The sequence below is a fragment of the Cydia fagiglandana genome, chromosome 27 (assembly GCF_963556715.1).
Source record: "Cydia fagiglandana chromosome 27, ilCydFagi1.1, whole genome shotgun sequence".
Classification (NCBI taxonomy): Eukaryota; Metazoa; Arthropoda; class Insecta; order Lepidoptera; family Tortricidae; genus Cydia; species Cydia fagiglandana.
The window spans coordinates 6,464,082-6,484,264 of NC_085958.1; the positions used below are offsets into that span (position 1 = coordinate 6,464,082).

The 20,183-nt window shown below is 39.4% G+C and overlaps 2 protein-coding genes and 1 long non-coding RNA gene across 3 annotated transcripts in view; 1 reads left to right on the forward strand and 2 right to left on the reverse strand.

Moving 5' to 3' along the window:
- Positions 1-20,183, reverse strand: part of LOC134677937 (uncharacterized) — a 351,049-nt gene that overhangs the window by 261,546 nt on the left and 69,320 nt on the right. The window lies entirely within an intron of this gene.
- LOC134677925 (scavenger receptor class B member 1) overlaps positions 1-20,183 on the forward strand; it is a 200,960-nt gene that overhangs the window by 73,812 nt on the left and 106,965 nt on the right. The gene's annotated exons all lie outside the window — the stretch shown is intronic.
- On the reverse strand, positions 1,009-16,065 carry LOC134677778 (uncharacterized). The gene is made up of 4 exons (XM_063536205.1): positions 15,161-16,065; positions 14,497-14,707; positions 5,446-5,530; positions 1,009-1,190 (listed from the first exon to the last, which is right to left on the reverse strand). The coding sequence occupies exons 1-4, from the start codon at positions 16,063-16,065 to the stop codon at positions 1,009-1,011; spliced, it is 1,383 nt and encodes a 460-aa protein (XP_063392275.1).

Sequence of the window (20,183 nt, forward strand, 5' to 3'; positions counted from 1 at the left end):
GAGGTAACACACATCAACACACGATATCCGGATAGACTCGTGCTCCCAAAAATGCACACTGCAATGAGGGGTAGAAATTGTTACGCCATGTGCATTAAAATATTTAATCATTTACCAGAGCATTTAAGAGAACTACCCCTCAAAAAATTAAGGTACAAATTATTTACTTGGCTGGTTAACAAATGTTTTTATAGTACCACTGAATATTTTAATAATGTAAGTACTTAGAATCTAGGCTATTTTAGCGAGTAAAAAGTAAGATTTGCATGACTTATTTAAGTTTAGATATATGGACCTGTATATTAGCCTAAGATCTGTAAAATACTATATCTATTGCAAATAAAGATTTATGATTTATGATTTATTACCAGTCGCTTTTCGGTGAAGGAAAACATCGTGAGGAAACCGGACTAATCCAAATAAGGCCTAGTTTAGAACGTCAGATGGCAGTCGCTTTCGTAAAAACTACACCAATTCTTGTGATTAGTTGTCAAGCGGACCCCACGCTCCCATGAGCCGTGGTAAAATGCCGGGACAACGCGAGGAAGATGACTAAGATAATGACTTTAGAAGTCATCATCATCATCTCAGCCATAAGACGTCCACTGCTGAACCTAGGCCTCCCGCTTACATAGGCCTCCCCCATAGGACATAGACTTTTAGAAGTATTTTTTCACCACACCAGCTCGGAAAGGCTTACTTTGCACTTCGAAAACTGATAGCAAAGTTGCATTTTATTCACATGTGAGACAAAGTAATCAAATGCAAATTTTAAGTTAGTTTCTTATGTTTGTGAAAAATATGCCTCCAGGCCAGGATAGGGAGTGAGCTGATGCCACCAAGGAAACACGTCCGTTCGGTATAGGATTTATTAAAAGAGAGAAAAATAAACCTACCCACATTCAGTCGGCGCCTGATTACTTAATCTGTACATATGTCACACCCCCCCACTAAATCTATATTTACAGTTATGCGTACATAGCTTAATAAGGATTAAATCATTAAACACTAATCGAAGTCGAACCCGTACCTTTTAACGGGTTTCCTACTGCGGATCGGTTTGGGGCCCTCCACGGGAACCGGCAATGTAGGGGGCGCGGCCGGTGCAACCGGCAACGGTGGAGCATTCACGGCCGCGGCCCTTAACTCCGAATTGCTTGTTACCGGTTCTGGTTCTCCCGCCGTCGTACCTGTAGGGAATTCGTTTGGTGGTTCTACCGCAATCGGAGAGTTTGGTACTGACACATCGATCGTGCTAGCCCACTTAGTTTTGAGCTGATCGATATGTCGTTTGATGGGTGGACCATTTTCCCTACCTACAATATAGTTGCGAGATCCTACTTTTTGTTCAATTTTCCCTCCTATCCATTTTTCCCCTCCTGTATAATTACGTGCCCACACCTTCTCTCCGATATCGAACTGTCTAGACGTACCTCCCGCATACTCGACTTGTTTACGTTGACTCTGAATAACCTTCTCTTCTACTTGCCTCCTACACTTCAATAGATCAAGACGAGACCTTAATGTCCTACGCTGTAAAAGAACCGCTGGTGACGTGCCGGTTGTACTGTGGTCTACATTTCGGTAAGACAATAAATATGACTGTAACGCTGCGTCTACATCAACGCCGTCGCGCAAAGCTTTCCGAACTACTCGTTTGCACAGTTTAACTGCCCCCTCTGCGGCCCCATTCGACGAGGGATGGTATACTGGTGCAAATGTCATTTTAACACCGTTAAAAGTCATAAAACGCTCATACTCCTTACTAGAAAACGGGGGCCCGTTATCTGATACAATCTCTTTTGGTAGCCCAAAACGCGCAAATGTTTCCCGTAACACGCGAATAACTTCAGCGGCAGTAGTTTTATACATTTTAAAAACTTCAATCCATTTCGAGGTCGAATCAATTAACACCAAAAATGAGGCACCTTGAATAGGACCCATGAAATCGAGATGAATTCGTGACCAGACCTCTGACTCGTATGGCCAGGGTTGTGGCACCGCCCTAGCCGGAGACGTACTCTCTGCTGTACACGCGGTACACGCTTTACAGACGCTTTCAATTGCCGCATCGATGCCCGGCCACCACACAATGCTCCGCGCGATACTCTTCATCTTAACTATCCCCATGTGTCCGCTGTGCACCTCTTTCAACAACGAATCCTGCAATTTTTTTGGAATAACTAATCTATAACCCCATACTATACATCCTGCATCGATGTATAATTCGTTGCGTCGTGAAAAATAAGGTTTAATCTGTTCATCGTTACAAACTGTTGGCCAACCGGATTGTATAAACAACATTACTTTCCTAAGAACGTCGTCCTTACTAATTTCTTGACACAAAGTCTTCCTTGTAATTGGCATGAAATTTTGAACAAAATTCAAGTAAGTGATTTCGCGTGTATTACCTTTATCGTTTTCCTGTTCGGAACGTAATCCTACTGGCAAACGAGATAGTGCGTCGGCCGCGTTTTTCTCGCTACGCACGTATTCGATGTGAGGTGGTATATTGGTATTAGATACCCAGTAGGTGTTAATAATTTAAGAGCGTCACCCCAGCATCATGAGGAAGCAATAAATTTAAAATAGTTAGACGGACAAAAACAGCGGGCTTAAATAAATAACAATAAGTTCAAGCGAAACCATAGAAACAAGTGCAAGGGTAATTTATAGCTTCGAAGAAACTACAGAAAGCTACGCAATTCAACGTTTATACTAGCTTTCACTGGGAGAGATAAAGGGCCGTCACTGTACACAACGGTAAACTAATCTAGAACCTCAACACATGACCCTAAGGTCTACAATACGATACGCAGCAGTATCTACCTTGGTTTATTCGAATGTTTCAGACGACATGTGCGAAACATCCCCTGGCCTGCGCTTGCGGCGCCTACGAGGCACTTTGACATTCTTATGCGGGCGCGAGATAGAGCAACGCTGGCTCCATGTGCGGGAGGAAGACAACAAATCCTGAGCGATCAACTTCGGACGGGACGTCGCGACAAACGGGGTGTGCAGACACTTGTAGCGAGAATGTATTTTATTCACTGTTAATAAAGTCGACCCTAGGTTAAGTAGAGATAAGCTAGTATGGTAAAGGTTTTTCGCTAAGAACAGGGGATGAAGGAGGGACACTGAGATTCGAGACACCAAAGAGGACGGCGCGACCATTAGATTTGCTCTTGCTATGAAATATCGCCAAGTGTTACCTAACTTTGTAAAGTAAATTATATTTAATCCTGTATAAAACCAGATCTAGAATCAGTGGTTCCGGTTGGGCAGTATAATCCAGTTAAGTACCTAACATTAGGCCAAGAGTTAATAATGCTACCTGCCAAACTATATTACGAGTATTTAAAGGTGACATTCTATAATTATATACAATGAGTTCGACTCTCATTATTGTTAATACATATGGTTAAACACATCTATAGAATCAGGGATTCAAGTTCCCGCAGATAATTTGATGTAAATGAATTGTCAATGGAAATATGTACTGATATTGTATTATGCAGTTGAGTGTTACAGACTAATTTTAACATGTGCATGTTAAGCCGTCATCCGCAATTATGCTGTGTATACTGTTTTGGAAATTACTAGTAGATTGTTAATTGTTATTGTTAGACAACTGAAACTTGTAAGCACCAATGTATCTAGACATTACAATTTTGATTATTAATGGTCGAGCCAAGGTTTTCCTGGGTTTTTCCTGGTTCGACGAGTTTACATACATATTGTTCCCAGGATGGTATGTGCGTTAGTTATTGTCATTGTTTAAAGACTTCATCAAATTCTGGTAATAGTTCGAGCAATAAAAGGCATAGGTTGCACTTCACATTTGGATTACCACAGTGTAAATATTACTTATTGAGTTTAGATCCAAACACAAATAATTAACTTCTAGGCACCTAATGCCTTATATAACTTTTCATAGGAACGCACTATACCATACAAATTTGCGATAATAAATTCAAGTATATAAATCGCCATGCGCATTTTCCTTACAAACACCCCAAAGTAGTTCAGACCGTTTATATGACAGTAAATGCATCTAGTTTCTCTCTTTATGATCCAACGATTTAGAATGGTACATTTAATCAACCCCAAATACCATCTCACGTGGTGCCGTGGCGCAGGATCTAGATTTTGTGTCTAAATTAAACTACACAAAAAAGACACAACTAGAAAAAGAACCTTAAAAAAAAAAATCAAACACAACGTAGGAAACATTAAATTTATTAAATTAATATGACGATCACTAAAATATATTTACATACTTGAGAACGGTCTGAGAGGGGTATCAGGTTACCTAGAGTGCTAATAGACTCCAGTTGAAAACCATTATTAGTGTGAGTTTTTTAAGGTTTGACAATTAAAAATATCCAAGACAGTATACCTACTTATATGTCATTGAATTTTATTTTGTGTGTGTTTTGTGTACAGTGACGTAGATATTTTGTGCTAAATTGAGAGCTAAATAGTCTTTTGTAATACAAGTTTTATTTGATTAGGTTAGACTATGGTTTAAAATTCGCCTTGAAGGTTGCAAATAGGCGCGAAGCAGGTACCAAACAACGGAGAACAATAGGACCAGAAGGTTTCCTTGGGCAGTTCAAGATTAGATAGCGTAGTACGAATGCCGTTGTAGGAATATCGACCATAGGACGTAATATAATAGAGTTATTGATGGCGAGATGTGACAGGTGTGGTATTTTATTTAAAGCGGAGAGTGAGATAATATTTAGATCGAGTTTTAATGCCGTCGAATAAATAATAACTCATATAATAATTATCAAGTTAATAATGTGCGAGCTTCTGTAGCGAAGGACTTTACCGTTATAATAAGAAAGTAAATTCGGTTGTAATAAGATTTACGAGGTTACGTAAATTATGTAAAGATCTAGTAGAGTTACTGTTGATGCATTTGTTAGAGTTGAGAAACTTAGCGGAAACCGGATAATAGTGCAAAACTGAGTAGTTTTCGCTTGTGAATTTATGACGAACGCGATGTATAATCCATTTGAAAGATCATGTAGTATTGTATGTATGTATGTCACAGAAAGATTTACCGTTTAAAATTATAGGTTTATACGCACCTATTGTTTTATATATCTTTTTATAATCAGAAGTACACAAAGTAAATATTTATTTCAATTGATGTTGTTCCACGTAAAATGTGTTTATATATTTGCTATTGAACATGAATATTAATTGTTGAAAATGAACTTATCAATTATGATTGCCCGTTTAAATAGTCCATGGTAGTAATTCTACAGATGACACTAATTTAAATTGTTTTACGTCGGGAGGGTTTGGGAATCAAGTAAAGCTGTCATTAGCGAGGTTGAACAGACAATATTAGAAAATTTACATTTGACATTATGTGCCTGGCTTTAATAAACAACTAGATTTGATCTCAGGTAGAAAAGCTTTCATGTATACTGGCAGTTATGACGCGGAATTGGAGGGAGTCTAACCGGATGGGGATAACCTCTGAGGACGCAATTTGCTGGGCTTTCTTTTGTTCCTGGAACACAATTATATTTGGATATTTTATCTTTTATTGAGGCTTGTAATTTGTACACATTAGAAGGGATGCTTCGACGTTACTACGTCAAGAAGAATAGGGACTCGATTAATTGCCAGTATAGACCAAGGTTATACGGCTTGCGTAGGATACCCTGTGCCCACACAAATTGAAGCGCTGAGGGTCAGCACTGGCCATAAAAAAAAAAACAAACTGGTACCATTTAACATCAAATACTATCACAAACCAACATAGTGCACTTGTGCACTTGCTGACCCTCCATATGAAAAGGCTACGTAGCAATCACACATATTACTGGAGCCAGGCCCTAACGTGGGTGGTGCAAACGGGATCAATTCTAGAAGTTTTGGCGTTATGGATGACGGACCCGGTCTAGTCAATCAAACCTATCGTCATTTACACTTAGGAGCGACTGTTCTTGCGCCCCTCCTCTGTTGGACGCAACAGACCCAGGGAATTAAACACTCTCGTACTAGACGAACGATATTTATAGCAGTGCATGTTCCGCTCCATGAGGAAATGACTCTGTAACGTGTGGCCAGGCCATTGTCTGTTCGAACTATTATTTTTTTTGGAGAAAAAAAAATCAGGTAACTTACTAAAATTTTAAAGCCATATTACATTTATAGAAAACTCTATTATAACAATATTTAAAGACTCCTAAGAATACATTTAACAAAGGGGTTTTGATATCATGACAGTAATCGAATAAATGAAGGAAAGTAAATTTTACTATACCACAAGATATAGTATATCTTATCAATTGCAATCTTACCATAATTTGGATAATATGGACACGGGAAAGTTTGTTTTAGATGCAGTTTTAAGTTTTATGGGGCGAGATCTCTTGACAAAAATACAGGCGTTAGTATCAGTAAATGTAAACATGATGGGTAAATAGTTAATAACAGAAATGAATGGGAATTATATTATAACCAGCAAACTAATTGTAATATGTGTGAACTTAGTATGAAAAATCTCTGGCCAGAGTATTGCGTGATTTTGAAAGGAGTGGACGAATGCAACTTAGAATCTTGAGAGGTAGTGAGTGAATATTACGATTGTTTGATGACGAATGAGTCAAGGGATCTCGTTATTATAAACTGTAACTTACGGGCTCGGCAATTTTTCTTAATTAATTTATAATTATATAAACGCATTAGTGTCGAACATACAGCTGTAATTAAATTTCATTATCACATAGGAACAACGTTCAAAGATACGTAATGACTTACATAGACAGGTAGCGACTTCAAGAGTACCTACGAAAATTATTAGTTATTTAAAATAAGTATTAAATGCTAGTAGCAGTAGCAGCAATTGACCTCTCCATAGTCAGGTAGCCACACAAAGATAGGCGCCGGTGCTAGAGCTTTATTTATTTGTTTACTGCCCACTAATACAATTCCCATAATAGACCGTTGTTAAAGAAAGACAATGCTCACTTATGTACGAGTGGACTGGGGTTAGTTTTTTTAAACCGAGACAGTTATTTGAGGGGAGAGATAAGTTACCAATATCCTCTGTTGTTCTACATAGTTTGTGTAGAAGACCAAAAGGGAACGATGTTGTTTTGGTCATCTACCCAGAGAGGGGTGTGAGGTGGTATATTGGTATTAGATACCCAGTAGGTGTTAATAATTTAAGAGCGTCACCCCAGCATCATGAGGAAGCAATAAATTTAAAATAGTTAGACGGACAAAAACAGCGGGCTTAAATAAATAACAATAAGTTCAAGCGAAACCATAGAAACAAGTGCAAGGGTAATTTATAGCTTCGAAGAAACTACAGAAAGCTACGCAATTCAACGTTTATACTAGCTTTCACTGGGAGAGATAAAGGGCCGTCACTGTACACAACGGTAAACTAATCTAGAACCTCAACACATGACCCTAAGGTCTACAATACGATACGCAGCAGTATCTACCTTGGTTTATTCGAATGTTTCAGACGACATGTGCGAAACATCCCCTGGCCTGCGCTTGCGGCGCCTACGAGGCACTTTGACATTCTTATGCGGGCGCGAGATAGAGCAACGCTGGCTCCATGTGCGGGAGGAAGACAACAAATCCTGAGCGATCAACTTCGGACGGGACGTCGCGACAAACGGGGTGTGCAGACACTTGTAGCGAGAATGTATTTTATTCACTGTTAATAAAGTCGACCCTAGGTTAAGTAGAGATAAGCTAGTATGGTAAAGGTTTTTCGCTAAGAACAGGGGATGAAGGAGGGACACTGAGATTCGAGACACCAAAGAGGACGGCGCGACCATTAGATTTGCTCTTGCTATGAAATATCGCCAAGTGTTACCTAACTTTGTAAAGTAAATTATATTTAATCCTGTATAAAACCAGATCTAGAATCAGTGGTTCCGGTTGGGCAGTATAATCCAGTTAAGTACCTAACATTAGGCCAAGAGTTAATAATGCTACCTGCCAAACTATATTACGAGTATTTAAAGGTGACATTCTATAATTATATACAATGAGTTCGACTCTCATTATTGTTAATACATATGGTTAAACACATCTATAGAATCAGGGATTCAAGTTCCCGCAGATAATTTGATGTAAATGAATTGTCAATGGAAATATGTACTGATATTGTATTATGCAGTTGAGTGTTACAGACTAATTTTAACATGTGCATGTTAAGCCGTCATCCGCAATTATGCTGTGTATACTGTTTTGGAAATTACTAGTAGATTGTTAATTGTTATTGTTAGACAACTGAAACTTGTAAGCACCAATGTATCTAGACATTACAATTTTGATTATTAATGGTCGAGCCAAGGTTTTCCTGGGTTTTTCCTGGTTCGACGAGTTTACATACATATTGTTCCCAGGATGGTATGTGCGTTAGTTATTGTCATTGTTTAAAGACTTCATCAAATTCTGGTAATAGTTCGAGCAATAAAAGGCATAGGTTGCACTTCACATTTGGATTACCACAGTGTAAATATTACTTATTGAGTTTAGATCCAAACACAAATAATTAACTTCTAGGCACCTAATGCCTTATATAACTTTTCATAGGAACGCACTATACCATACAAATTTGCGATAATAAATTCAAGTATATAAATCGCCATGCGCATTTTCCTTACAAACACCCCAAAGTAGTTCAGACCGTTTATATGACAGTAAATGCATCTAGTTTCTCTCTTTATGATCCAACGATTTAGAATGGTACATTTAATCAACCCCAAATACCATCTCACGTGGTGCCGTGGCGCAGGATCTAGATTTTGTGTCTAAATTAAACTACACAAAAAAGACACAACTAGAAAAAGAACCTTAAAAAAAAAAATCAAACACAACGTAGGAAACATTAAATTTATTAAATTAATATGACGATCACTAAAATATATTTACATACTTGAGAACGGTCTGAGAGGGGTATCAGGTTACCTAGAGTGCTAATAGACTCCAGTTGAAAACCATTATTAGTGTGAGTTTTTTAAGGTTTGACAATTAAAAATATCCAAGACAGTATACCTACTTATATGTCATTGAATTTTATTTTGTGTGTGTTTTGTGTACAGTGACGTAGATATTTTGTGCTAAATTGAGAGCTAAATAGTCTTTTGTAATACAAGTTTTATTTGATTAGGTTAGACTATGGTTTAAAATTCGCCTTGAAGGTTGCAAATAGGCGCGAAGCAGGTACCAAACAACGGAGAACAATAGGACCAGAAGGTTTCCTTGGGCAGTTCAAGATTAGATAGCGTAGTACGAATGCCGTTGTAGGAATATCGACCATAGGACGTAATATAATAGAGTTATTGATGGCGAGATGTGACAGGTGTGGTATTTTATTTAAAGCGGAGAGTGAGATAATATTTAGATCGAGTTTTAATGCCGTCGAATAAATAATAACTCATATAATAATTATCAAGTTAATAATGTGCGAGCTTCTGTAGCGAAGGACTTTACCGTTATAATAAGAAAGTAAATTCGGTTGTAATAAGATTTACGAGGTTACGTAAATTATGTAAAGATCTAGTAGAGTTACTGTTGATGCATTTGTTAGAGTTGAGAAACTTAGCGGAAACCGGATAATAGTGCAAAACTGAGTAGTTTTCGCTTGTGAATTTATGACGAACGCGATGTATAATCCATTTGAAAGATCATGTAGTATTGTATGTATGTATGTCACAGAAAGATTTACCGTTTAAAATTATAGGTTTATACGCACCTATTGTTTTATATATCTTTTTATAATCAGAAGTACACAAAGTAAATATTTATTTCAATTGATGTTGTTCCACGTAAAATGTGTTTATATATTTGCTATTGAACATGAATATTAATTGTTGAAAATGAACTTATCAATTATGATTGCCCGTTTAAATAGTCCATGGTAGTAATTCTACAGATGACACTAATTTAAATTGTTTTACGTCGGGAGGGTTTGGGAATCAAGTAAAGCTGTCATTAGCGAGGTTGAACAGACAATATTAGAAAATTTACATTTGACATTATGTGCCTGGCTTTAATAAACAACTAGATTTGATCTCAGGTAGAAAAGCTTTCATGTATACTGGCAGTTATGACGCGGAATTGGAGGGAGTCTAACCGGATGGGGATAACCTCTGAGGACGCAATTTGCTGGGCTTTCTTTTGTTCCTGGAACACAATTATATTTGGATATTTTATCTTTTATTGAGGCTTGTAATTTGTACACATTAGAAGGGATGCTTCGACGTTACTACGTCAAGAAGAATAGGGACTCGATTAATTGCCAGTATAGACCAAGGTTATACGGCTTGCGTAGGATACCCTGTGCCCACACAAATTGAAGCGCTGAGGGTCAGCACTGGCCATAAAAAAAAAAACAAACTGGTACCATTTAACATCAAATACTATCACAAACCAACATAGTGCACTTGTGCACTTGCTGACCCTCCATATGAAAAGGCTACGTAGCAATCACACATATTACTGGAGCCAGGCCCTAACGTGGGTGGTGCAAACGGGATCAATTCTAGAAGTTTTGGCGTTATGGATGACGGACCCGGTCTAGTCAATCAAACCTATCGTCATTTACACTTAGGAGCGACTGTTCTTGCGCCCCTCCTCTGTTGGACGCAACAGACCCAGGGAATTAAACACTCTCGTACTAGACGAACGATATTTATAGCAGTGCATGTTCCGCTCCATGAGGAAATGACTCTGTAACGTGTGGCCAGGCCATTGTCTGTTCGAACTATTATTTTTTTTGGAGAAAAAAAAATCAGGTAACTTACTAAAATTTTAAAGCCATATTACATTTATAGAAAACTCTATTATAACAATATTTAAAGACTCCTAAGAATACATTTAACAAAGGGGTTTTGATATCATGACAGTAATCGAATAAATGAAGGAAAGTAAATTTTACTATACCACAAGATATAGTATATCTTATCAATTGCAATCTTACCATAATTTGGATAATATGGACACGGGAAAGTTTGTTTTAGATGCAGTTTTAAGTTTTATGGGGCGAGATCTCTTGACAAAAATACAGGCGTTAGTATCAGTAAATGTAAACATGATGGGTAAATAGTTAATAACAGAAATGAATGGGAATTATATTATAACCAGCAAACTAATTGTAATATGTGTGAACTTAGTATGAAAAATCTCTGGCCAGAGTATTGCGTGATTTTGAAAGGAGTGGACGAATGCAACTTAGAATCTTGAGAGGTAGTGAGTGAATATTACGATTGTTTGATGACGAATGAGTCAAGGGATCTCGTTATTATAAACTGTAACTTACGGGCTCGGCAATTTTTCTTAATTAATTTATAATTATATAAACGCATTAGTGTCGAACATACAGCTGTAATTAAATTTCATTATCACATAGGAACAACGTTCAAAGATACGTAATGACTTACATAGACAGGTAGCGACTTCAAGAGTACCTACGAAAATTATTAGTTATTTAAAATAAGTATTAAATGCTAGTAGCAGTAGCAGCAATTGACCTCTCCATAGTCAGGTAGCCACACAAAGATAGGCGCCGGTGCTAGAGCTTTATTTATTTGTTTACTGCCCACTAATACAATTCCCATAATAGACCGTTGTTAAAGAAAGACAATGCTCACTTATGTACGAGTGGACTGGGGTTAGTTTTTTTAAACCGAGACAGTTATTTGAGGGGAGAGATAAGTTACCAATATCCTCTGTTGTTCTACATAGTTTGTGTAGAAGACCAAAAGGGAACGATGTTGTTTTGGTCATCTACCCAGAGAGGGGTGTGAGGTGGTATATTGGTATTAGATACCCAGTAGGTGTTAATAATTTAAGAGCGTCACCCCAGCATCATGAGGAAGCAATAAATTTAAAATAGTTAGACGGACAAAAACAGCGGGCTTAAATAAATAACAATAAGTTCAAGCGAAACCATAGAAACAAGTGCAAGGGTAATTTATAGCTTCGAAGAAACTACAGAAAGCTACGCAATTCAACGTTTATACTAGCTTTCACTGGGAGAGATAAAGGGCCGTCACTGTACACAACGGTAAACTAATCTAGAACCTCAACACATGACCCTAAGGTCTACAATACGATACGCAGCAGTATCTACCTTGGTTTATTCGAATGTTTCAGACGACATGTGCGAAACATCCCCTGGCCTGCGCTTGCGGCGCCTACGAGGCACTTTGACATTCTTATGCGGGCGCGAGATAGAGCAACGCTGGCTCCATGTGCGGGAGGAAGACAACAAATCCTGAGCGATCAACTTCGGACGGGACGTCGCGACAAACGGGGTGTGCAGACACTTGTAGCGAGAATGTATTTTATTCACTGTTAATAAAGTCGACCCTAGGTTAAGTAGAGATAAGCTAGTATGGTAAAGGTTTTTCGCTAAGAACAGGGGATGAAGGAGGGACACTGAGATTCGAGACACCAAAGAGGACGGCGCGACCATTAGATTTGCTCTTGCTATGAAATATCGCCAAGTGTTACCTAACTTTGTAAAGTAAATTATATTTAATCCTGTATAAAACCAGATCTAGAATCAGTGGTTCCGGTTGGGCAGTATAATCCAGTTAAGTACCTAACATTAGGCCAAGAGTTAATAATGCTACCTGCCAAACTATATTACGAGTATTTAAAGGTGACATTCTATAATTATATACAATGAGTTCGACTCTCATTATTGTTAATACATATGGTTAAACACATCTATAGAATCAGGGATTCAAGTTCCCGCAGATAATTTGATGTAAATGAATTGTCAATGGAAATATGTACTGATATTGTATTATGCAGTTGAGTGTTACAGACTAATTTTAACATGTGCATGTTAAGCCGTCATCCGCAATTATGCTGTGTATACTGTTTTGGAAATTACTAGTAGATTGTTAATTGTTATTGTTAGACAACTGAAACTTGTAAGCACCAATGTATCTAGACATTACAATTTTGATTATTAATGGTCGAGCCAAGGTTTTCCTGGGTTTTTCCTGGTTCGACGAGTTTACATACATATTGTTCCCAGGATGGTATGTGCGTTAGTTATTGTCATTGTTTAAAGACTTCATCAAATTCTGGTAATAGTTCGAGCAATAAAAGGCATAGGTTGCACTTCACATTTGGATTACCACAGTGTAAATATTACTTATTGAGTTTAGATCCAAACACAAATAATTAACTTCTAGGCACCTAATGCCTTATATAACTTTTCATAGGAACGCACTATACCATACAAATTTGCGATAATAAATTCAAGTATATAAATCGCCATGCGCATTTTCCTTACAAACACCCCAAAGTAGTTCAGACCGTTTATATGACAGTAAATGCATCTAGTTTCTCTCTTTATGATCCAACGATTTAGAATGGTACATTTAATCAACCCCAAATACCATCTCAGATGTCATAATCGTAACCCGCGAGGATGACCGCCCAACGCTGCATCCTACTCGCTGCCATTACCGGTATGCCTGACTTATCGCCAAAAATGGAGACTAAAGGTTTATGATCAGTTCTTAATGTGAACCTTCTACCATAGAGATATTGATGGAATTTTTTAATACCATATATTATTGACAAAGCTTCGCGTTCAATCTGGGAATACGCCTTCTCCGCCGAATTCAATACCCGTGATGCATACGCAATCGGCCGCTCGCCCTCTGGCGTCAAATGGGAGATAACCGCGCCTACCCCTACGCTGCTAGCATCTGTGGTAAGAACTAAGCCCAAATGTGGCGAGTAATGAGCTAAAATGGGACTTGAAATTAACATTTGTTTGATTTTGTTGAACGCTGACCTACAATTTTCGTCCCATGCAAAATTAACATTTTTTTGTAAAAGCCTGTATAGTGGTGCTAAAATAGTACTCACGTTAGGTACAAACTTGCCATAATACATAATGAGACCTAAAAACGAGCGAAGTTCCGACACATTACTTGGTTCCCCTACTTCTTTAATGGCCGTTATTTTCTCAGGACACGTGTGCACACCTTTTTTGCTAATGACAAAACCTAAATACGTCACTGACGGCGCAAAAAAAGTGCATTTTTCTTTTTTTACCTTTAACCCATATTTCCGTAACCTCTCAAATACCTCTGTGAGGGTTTCTAAGTGAGCCCGATCGTCGGAACCAGTTATAATAATGTCATCCAAGAAAACGCCTACTGTCGGCAAGTCCGCAAACAACTGCTCTAGCTTCCTTTGAAATATACCGGGGCTAGAAGATAAGCCATAAATTAAACGATTATACATAAACAAGCCTTTGTGGGTATTGATTACGGTGTATTGTTTTGAGTCGTCTAATTCGAATTGCGCGTACGCTTGCGATAAGTCAATTTTCGAAAATTTATCCCCCTTATGCAATTTTGTCAACAAATCATCTACTCGAGGTACTGGAAAATGATCCACTTGCAAACATTTATTTAGTGTCAATTTGAAATCGCCACACAAACGAATAGTCCCATCTTTTTTCATTACCGGTACGACTGGCGTGGCCCAGTCGGAGGTGGGCACGGGCGTGATGATGCCGTCGCGCACCAGCTGATCGAGCGCGCGCTCCACCGGCTCGCGCAGCGCGTACGGCAGCGGGCGCGCGCGCAGAAACACCGGACGCGCCCCCTCGCGCAGTGCGAAGCCGACCTTGCCGCCCGTGAACCGCCCCAAACCGTCTTCAAATACTTCTTTAAACCTGGAACTGAACACATTTTCATCAAATTTTTGGCCAATATTTTCCCTGTCCAATTTGTTACATGGCACTGACACGGGCAAAGTTACCCCGAGTTCATGAATCCATTGTCGACCTAACAAACTCGTCATGCCCCTTTTAATTACATACAGATCTAATTCTTTGTTTACTTTACCATATTGTACATTCACGCATAATTTACCTACGGGTATTACCCTTTCCCCGGTATAATATCGCATTGAGACATCACTCGGCTGTAATTTAAAATTTCCTAAAGTTTTTATGTAACAATCGTAACTAATGCAAGAAATACAGCTACCTGTATCAATTTCCATATCTATATTTCTTTTGTTAACCTTCATTGATAATACATATGGCGGATACGCACTAAAGTCCTTTAAAGCAATAGAATAGTTATAGGTAACTACCTCGTCACTTCCCTCGCTGTCGTCATACGCCACCTGCCCGTCCGCGCCTCCGTCATACAACGCGAACAGCTGTTCCTCGCGTAGTCTCGGACACATCCTCTTCAGATGTCCATCTCGGTTGCACACCCGACACACGTACGCCTTAAATTTGCACGTGTTGGAGTCATGACTGCCGCCGCACGTCTTGCAGCCAGCTGCGCTGCCGTACGCGCCGCGCCCCCGACCGGCGCCCGCGGCGCCCGGCCCGTGTCGTCCGCCGCGGCCGCTCGCGCCGCGCCCGGCGCCTGCCCCGCCTCGCGTAGCCCCCGTGACCTTCCGTCCCCCGGCGGCTCCACCGTTACCGTGGCTCCCTCGCCCCCAGCTCGAGGCCACCTGGTAGACACCCGTACTTCCTCCATGGTTGTCTACTCGCTTTTCCATAACCGCCGATTCCGTCTCGGCCGAATCTATCGTTACGGCTAATTTGAATGCTTTCTCGAACGTGATTTCCTCCTCTGCGAATAGTCGCTGTCGTATAACATCCTTCGATAAACCGCAAACAAATTGGTCCCTTAAATTGTCTTGCAATGAGTCCGCGCCAAAATTGCAAGTCATTGACATTTTTTTTAACGCCGCGACATACTCCGCTATGCTTTCATCACTTGCTTGGCGTCGTTGTCGGAATTTGAACCTTTCTGCTAATACACTAGGTTTAGGTTGCAAGTGCGATTTCATGATGGCCTTCAACTGATCAAAAGTCTTTGTTGCCGGGCGGGCCGGCGTACACAAATTAACCATAAGTTCATACGCGTCCCTGCCTACCACCGTAATTAAAGTAGCCACTTTAACCGATTCACTCACTGTATTCGCTATAAAATATTGTTCCAAACGCTCCACGTATAAGTCCCAACAATCTTTGTCCATATCGAAAGGTGCTATCTTTCCGACTGCCATTATTACTGTTTTTATTCACTGCAATGTACTAAACCACAACACTAAAATGTTCCACACGTAGATCACAGTCCCGTCGCCACTGAAAAATATGCCTCCAGGCCAGGATAGGGAGTGAGCTGATGCCACCAAGGAAACACGTCCGTTCGGTATAGGATTTATTAAAAGAGAGAAAAATAAACCTACCCACATTCAGTCGGCGCCTGATTACTTAATCTACCCACATATGTCACAGTTTGCTGGTAGAATTGACTTTTAAATGATGATTTTGGATGACAAATATTTAATAACATTCATTTGGATTTGATTTTGTTTGATATTTTACATTTAAAATTTGCTTCGGGTTGGTGTGGTGTAAAAATTTTGTGTTTCACTCGGGGGCAAATTTTGTTTAACCCTCGTGCTTTGAAACCCTCGCAACGCTGAAGATTCCATTTTTCGAACCACTCGCTATGCTCGTGGTTCAATTTTGGATTCTTTCGCTTGCTCGGGTATCAATAGCACGAGCGGTTAAACAACAACTTTGCCCAATGGGGCATACAAATACAATGTAATGTTATTTGTTTTACAATGGTAAAACAAATAACTATTGTTAATTAGTGACGATTTGTATGTCCCTTCGCTTTTAAACATACTTTTATGGTCAGTCGTCCTCTCAAAGGTCGCGGTGACAGCGACTTTCGTTTCCCAATACCAATGTCATATTTACCATCGATTCTGAGGTCAATGTGTGTTTTTGTCGTCTTATTACCAAGGCATTAAGGTTCTAAATGGTGTGTATATTCGGTATTTAATGAGTCAATATTAGTGGAAGTGTGCAAGGTTGTGTGTGTAAGGTTGACTAAAAATATGGGGAAAACTGTAAAGTGACAGATTAAAAAAACCCGCTGAGTGTTATCAGTTAATCTTTCAATCATGACAGCTTATAGTTAATACTGTGAGGCCCAACTTTCAATCCGGAGGTCGCGCGCGTGTTCAAATCCTGGCTCGTACCAATGAGGTTTAGGTCTCGCGCACGAAAGGAGGCCTGTGCCCAGCAGTGGGACGTATATAGACTGAAACTATACTGCGAGGCTGAATACTGAGTTACAGAGGGCCTAGCACGTCATTCCGTGGCTCTGGAATTGCGGCGCTACGCGACGTAAGCGCCAGCGTAAAATTATTCAATCCTAGAGATAGTTCGAAAAGTGTATACATATTTATGGTGCTTAACAAAAACAGTACCGCTATGTTTTAAAATAGTTACTGTAGGTATTAAATATCGCTTAGTACTTTGCTCGATCAATCACTATACATGGGTTAAAAGTAGTTTAAGATTATTAATATATTTAAATGACAACCTTACCGCCTAGACATTAAGATTAAGATTGTAACGATAACTATTGTAAAAACTGATATTATCTTGCTTTAGAGTTTATAGTATCGTTTGTTCTACTCAGTCAGAGACCCATTTCTCGAACGGTATTACAGGCCTATTCGGATTTCGAGATATTCACAAGATCTTGAGACGATTTAGAGATCAACTAGATCTAAATTAGATATCGACTAGATGTGACTCGGATATCTAAATCATAACTTGTCGAAATCGTTCAAGTGGACCTAAAAATATCTTTAAATTATCCGTATCGTAACTTGTTGAAGTCTAGTAGAAATCTAATTCATTTTCCGAATCGAGCCGTTAGTCTAAAATTATTTAGTGTGTTGCCAGATTACAGCTCTACATAAACAAAGTCGCGGGCTAAAGCACAGAATAAATAATAATACTAGGTACAGAAGACTCACTCTCTCACAAAGCGCGTCTGTTACGATCAGGACAGATATGGTCGCTAGATGGCGACAGCGCCACGCGCGGCTTATGGCTAGCCACCAAAATTGGCGTGGAACGGATGTACTTTTAGCTACCTACATGTTGCAAAGCGACGAAATCGCGGAGTGAGCCACGCCTGGCTAAAGCTAGTCTCTAATGGCTCCTCTACACGATGGGCCAGCGCCGGCCACTTCAAGGGACGCAGCCATGCGCTAGAGGGAGCAAGTGATATTGCTATCTCATTCTACCGCATGGCTGCGTCCCTTGCAGTGGCCGGCGCTGGCCCATCGTGTAGAGGAGCCATAACGATCAAGTAATAAACCTCAGTAGCCACAAACTAGAAAATGTATTACCAAATTATGGCTTAATAAGATGTAACTGTTCATTATACAGCTAGTTGGTGTGCAGCCGAGCGAACCGAGGACAACAGTAGCGGTCCGAATTATACAGGGAGGTCAGAAAATAACTGCATTCCTGTTGAATGAAAAATATTTACTCTCCCTTAGAAATGGACCAGCCAAAATGTATGAAACACCAAATTTTTTTTGCGATTTCGGGGTTGTTCCCATAGTAAAAGTTGCTCAGTATAATCAGCTGTGGCTCACTCCGCGATTTCGTCGCTTTGCTACATGTAGCTAAAACTCTATCCGTTCGACCCCAATTTTGAAGTTTGCCATAAGCCGTGCGTGGCGCTGTCGCCACCTAGCGGCCATATCTGTGCTGATCGGACAGACGCGTTTTGTTAGAGAGTGAGTCTTCTGTATCTAGGACTATTATTTATTCGGTGGTATAATCCTAAAACCTCCCTGGCAACGGGAATGCATTTATTTTTTGACCACCGTGTATCTGTATAATATAGAAATGAAAAAGATTTTTGTCAGTATTAAATTTTTGATATACCTAGGTAAGCTTTTATCGTTGACTGTACTTTTCTTTCCGCAGGCAACGAATTCCCATCGAGACAGTTCCACAGAATAAATAATAGTACTACCGTACAGAAAGGAAACTTCCTACAAAAACGAAGTTTGACAGCGGTTCAGGGTCGAATCATGCTGTCCCTTTCTAATATACAGCACTATCCCTTTCGGCTATTTAGGGTTGTCAAAAATCAAGTGATTATCTTATCTGTGGTCGTGCACGCAAAAGGAAGTCAAGTGGTGCCAACCCTAATAATTGCTCGGAGCAATGCTGGGCCGAGCGGAGCCGAGTTTGACCGAAGTCAGGAGTTTCGCACCCCTGACAGTTCTAAAAACCCTAAACACAATGGTTGCGTTGCTATATTACTAAGGCTGGTGGCCGTGTCTCCATCATCAGATCAGCTCGATGACAGCATAATATTTCATCGTCACCCAACTTACATATGCTTGTGAAGTTTGCGGCTTCATAAATTACGTCATTTCAAAAGGGGAGGGGGGATTCTGGACATCGGATGATGGTAGCATGACGTAGGAGGACACGGGGTCATGTCTTTAGTCAACGAAGACGTCACAATGATGACATCATGAGCCATACTGCTCAACTCCTTTATACATAAGTATACCATACGACGCAGCATCACATCTTTAGATTGGAACAACGGGAGCATGATTATTGGATGATTTTAGGGGGGGGAGGGTCAAAAATAGATGACGTAATTTATGAACAGCCCCTTTCAGCTCAATCCAACCCGAACAAACACACATATTACAACACAAAAACAAACATTGCAAGTTAAATAAGAGATTGTAAAAAGTGAAAATTAACTATACGTAATTATAATTAATTAATTACGTCAACGATAATACTCAAGAACAAATACATAGAAAATACATAAATGTAGCTTTCTGAGTTATTAAGTGGCAGCTAATTAATTCTACTAGCATTACTGACATACTAATGACAATTAACATTTTGTTTTACATTATTTACATCTCATTTAACGTTAATTTACGATTAATCTACTTCAGCTTACGACTTCAATAAAAAATTACAATGTAAATAAATAATGATAATAAATTGTATTACATTTATTCAGCAGGAATTGAAAGCAAAACAGTATTAACTAAATAAATAAATAAAAATTAAAATTAAAACATTATATGTTTATTTCATAGCATTTTTACAACTTTATAGCAAAACACTAAAACTTATAAATAAAAAATTTGCCCTAAGTCATGGTCCGTAGGTAGGGTGCCCAGAAGGCTGGCCGCATTGCCCCGCTGGATGGCAATGCTGATCCTTTGGGCAAAATATAGGCCAGCCCTCTGGTCACCGGAGGCCTCTATGAGGCGCTTTGATAACTCCCCATAGAGGCGACGCGCGCTTGGTCCCCACG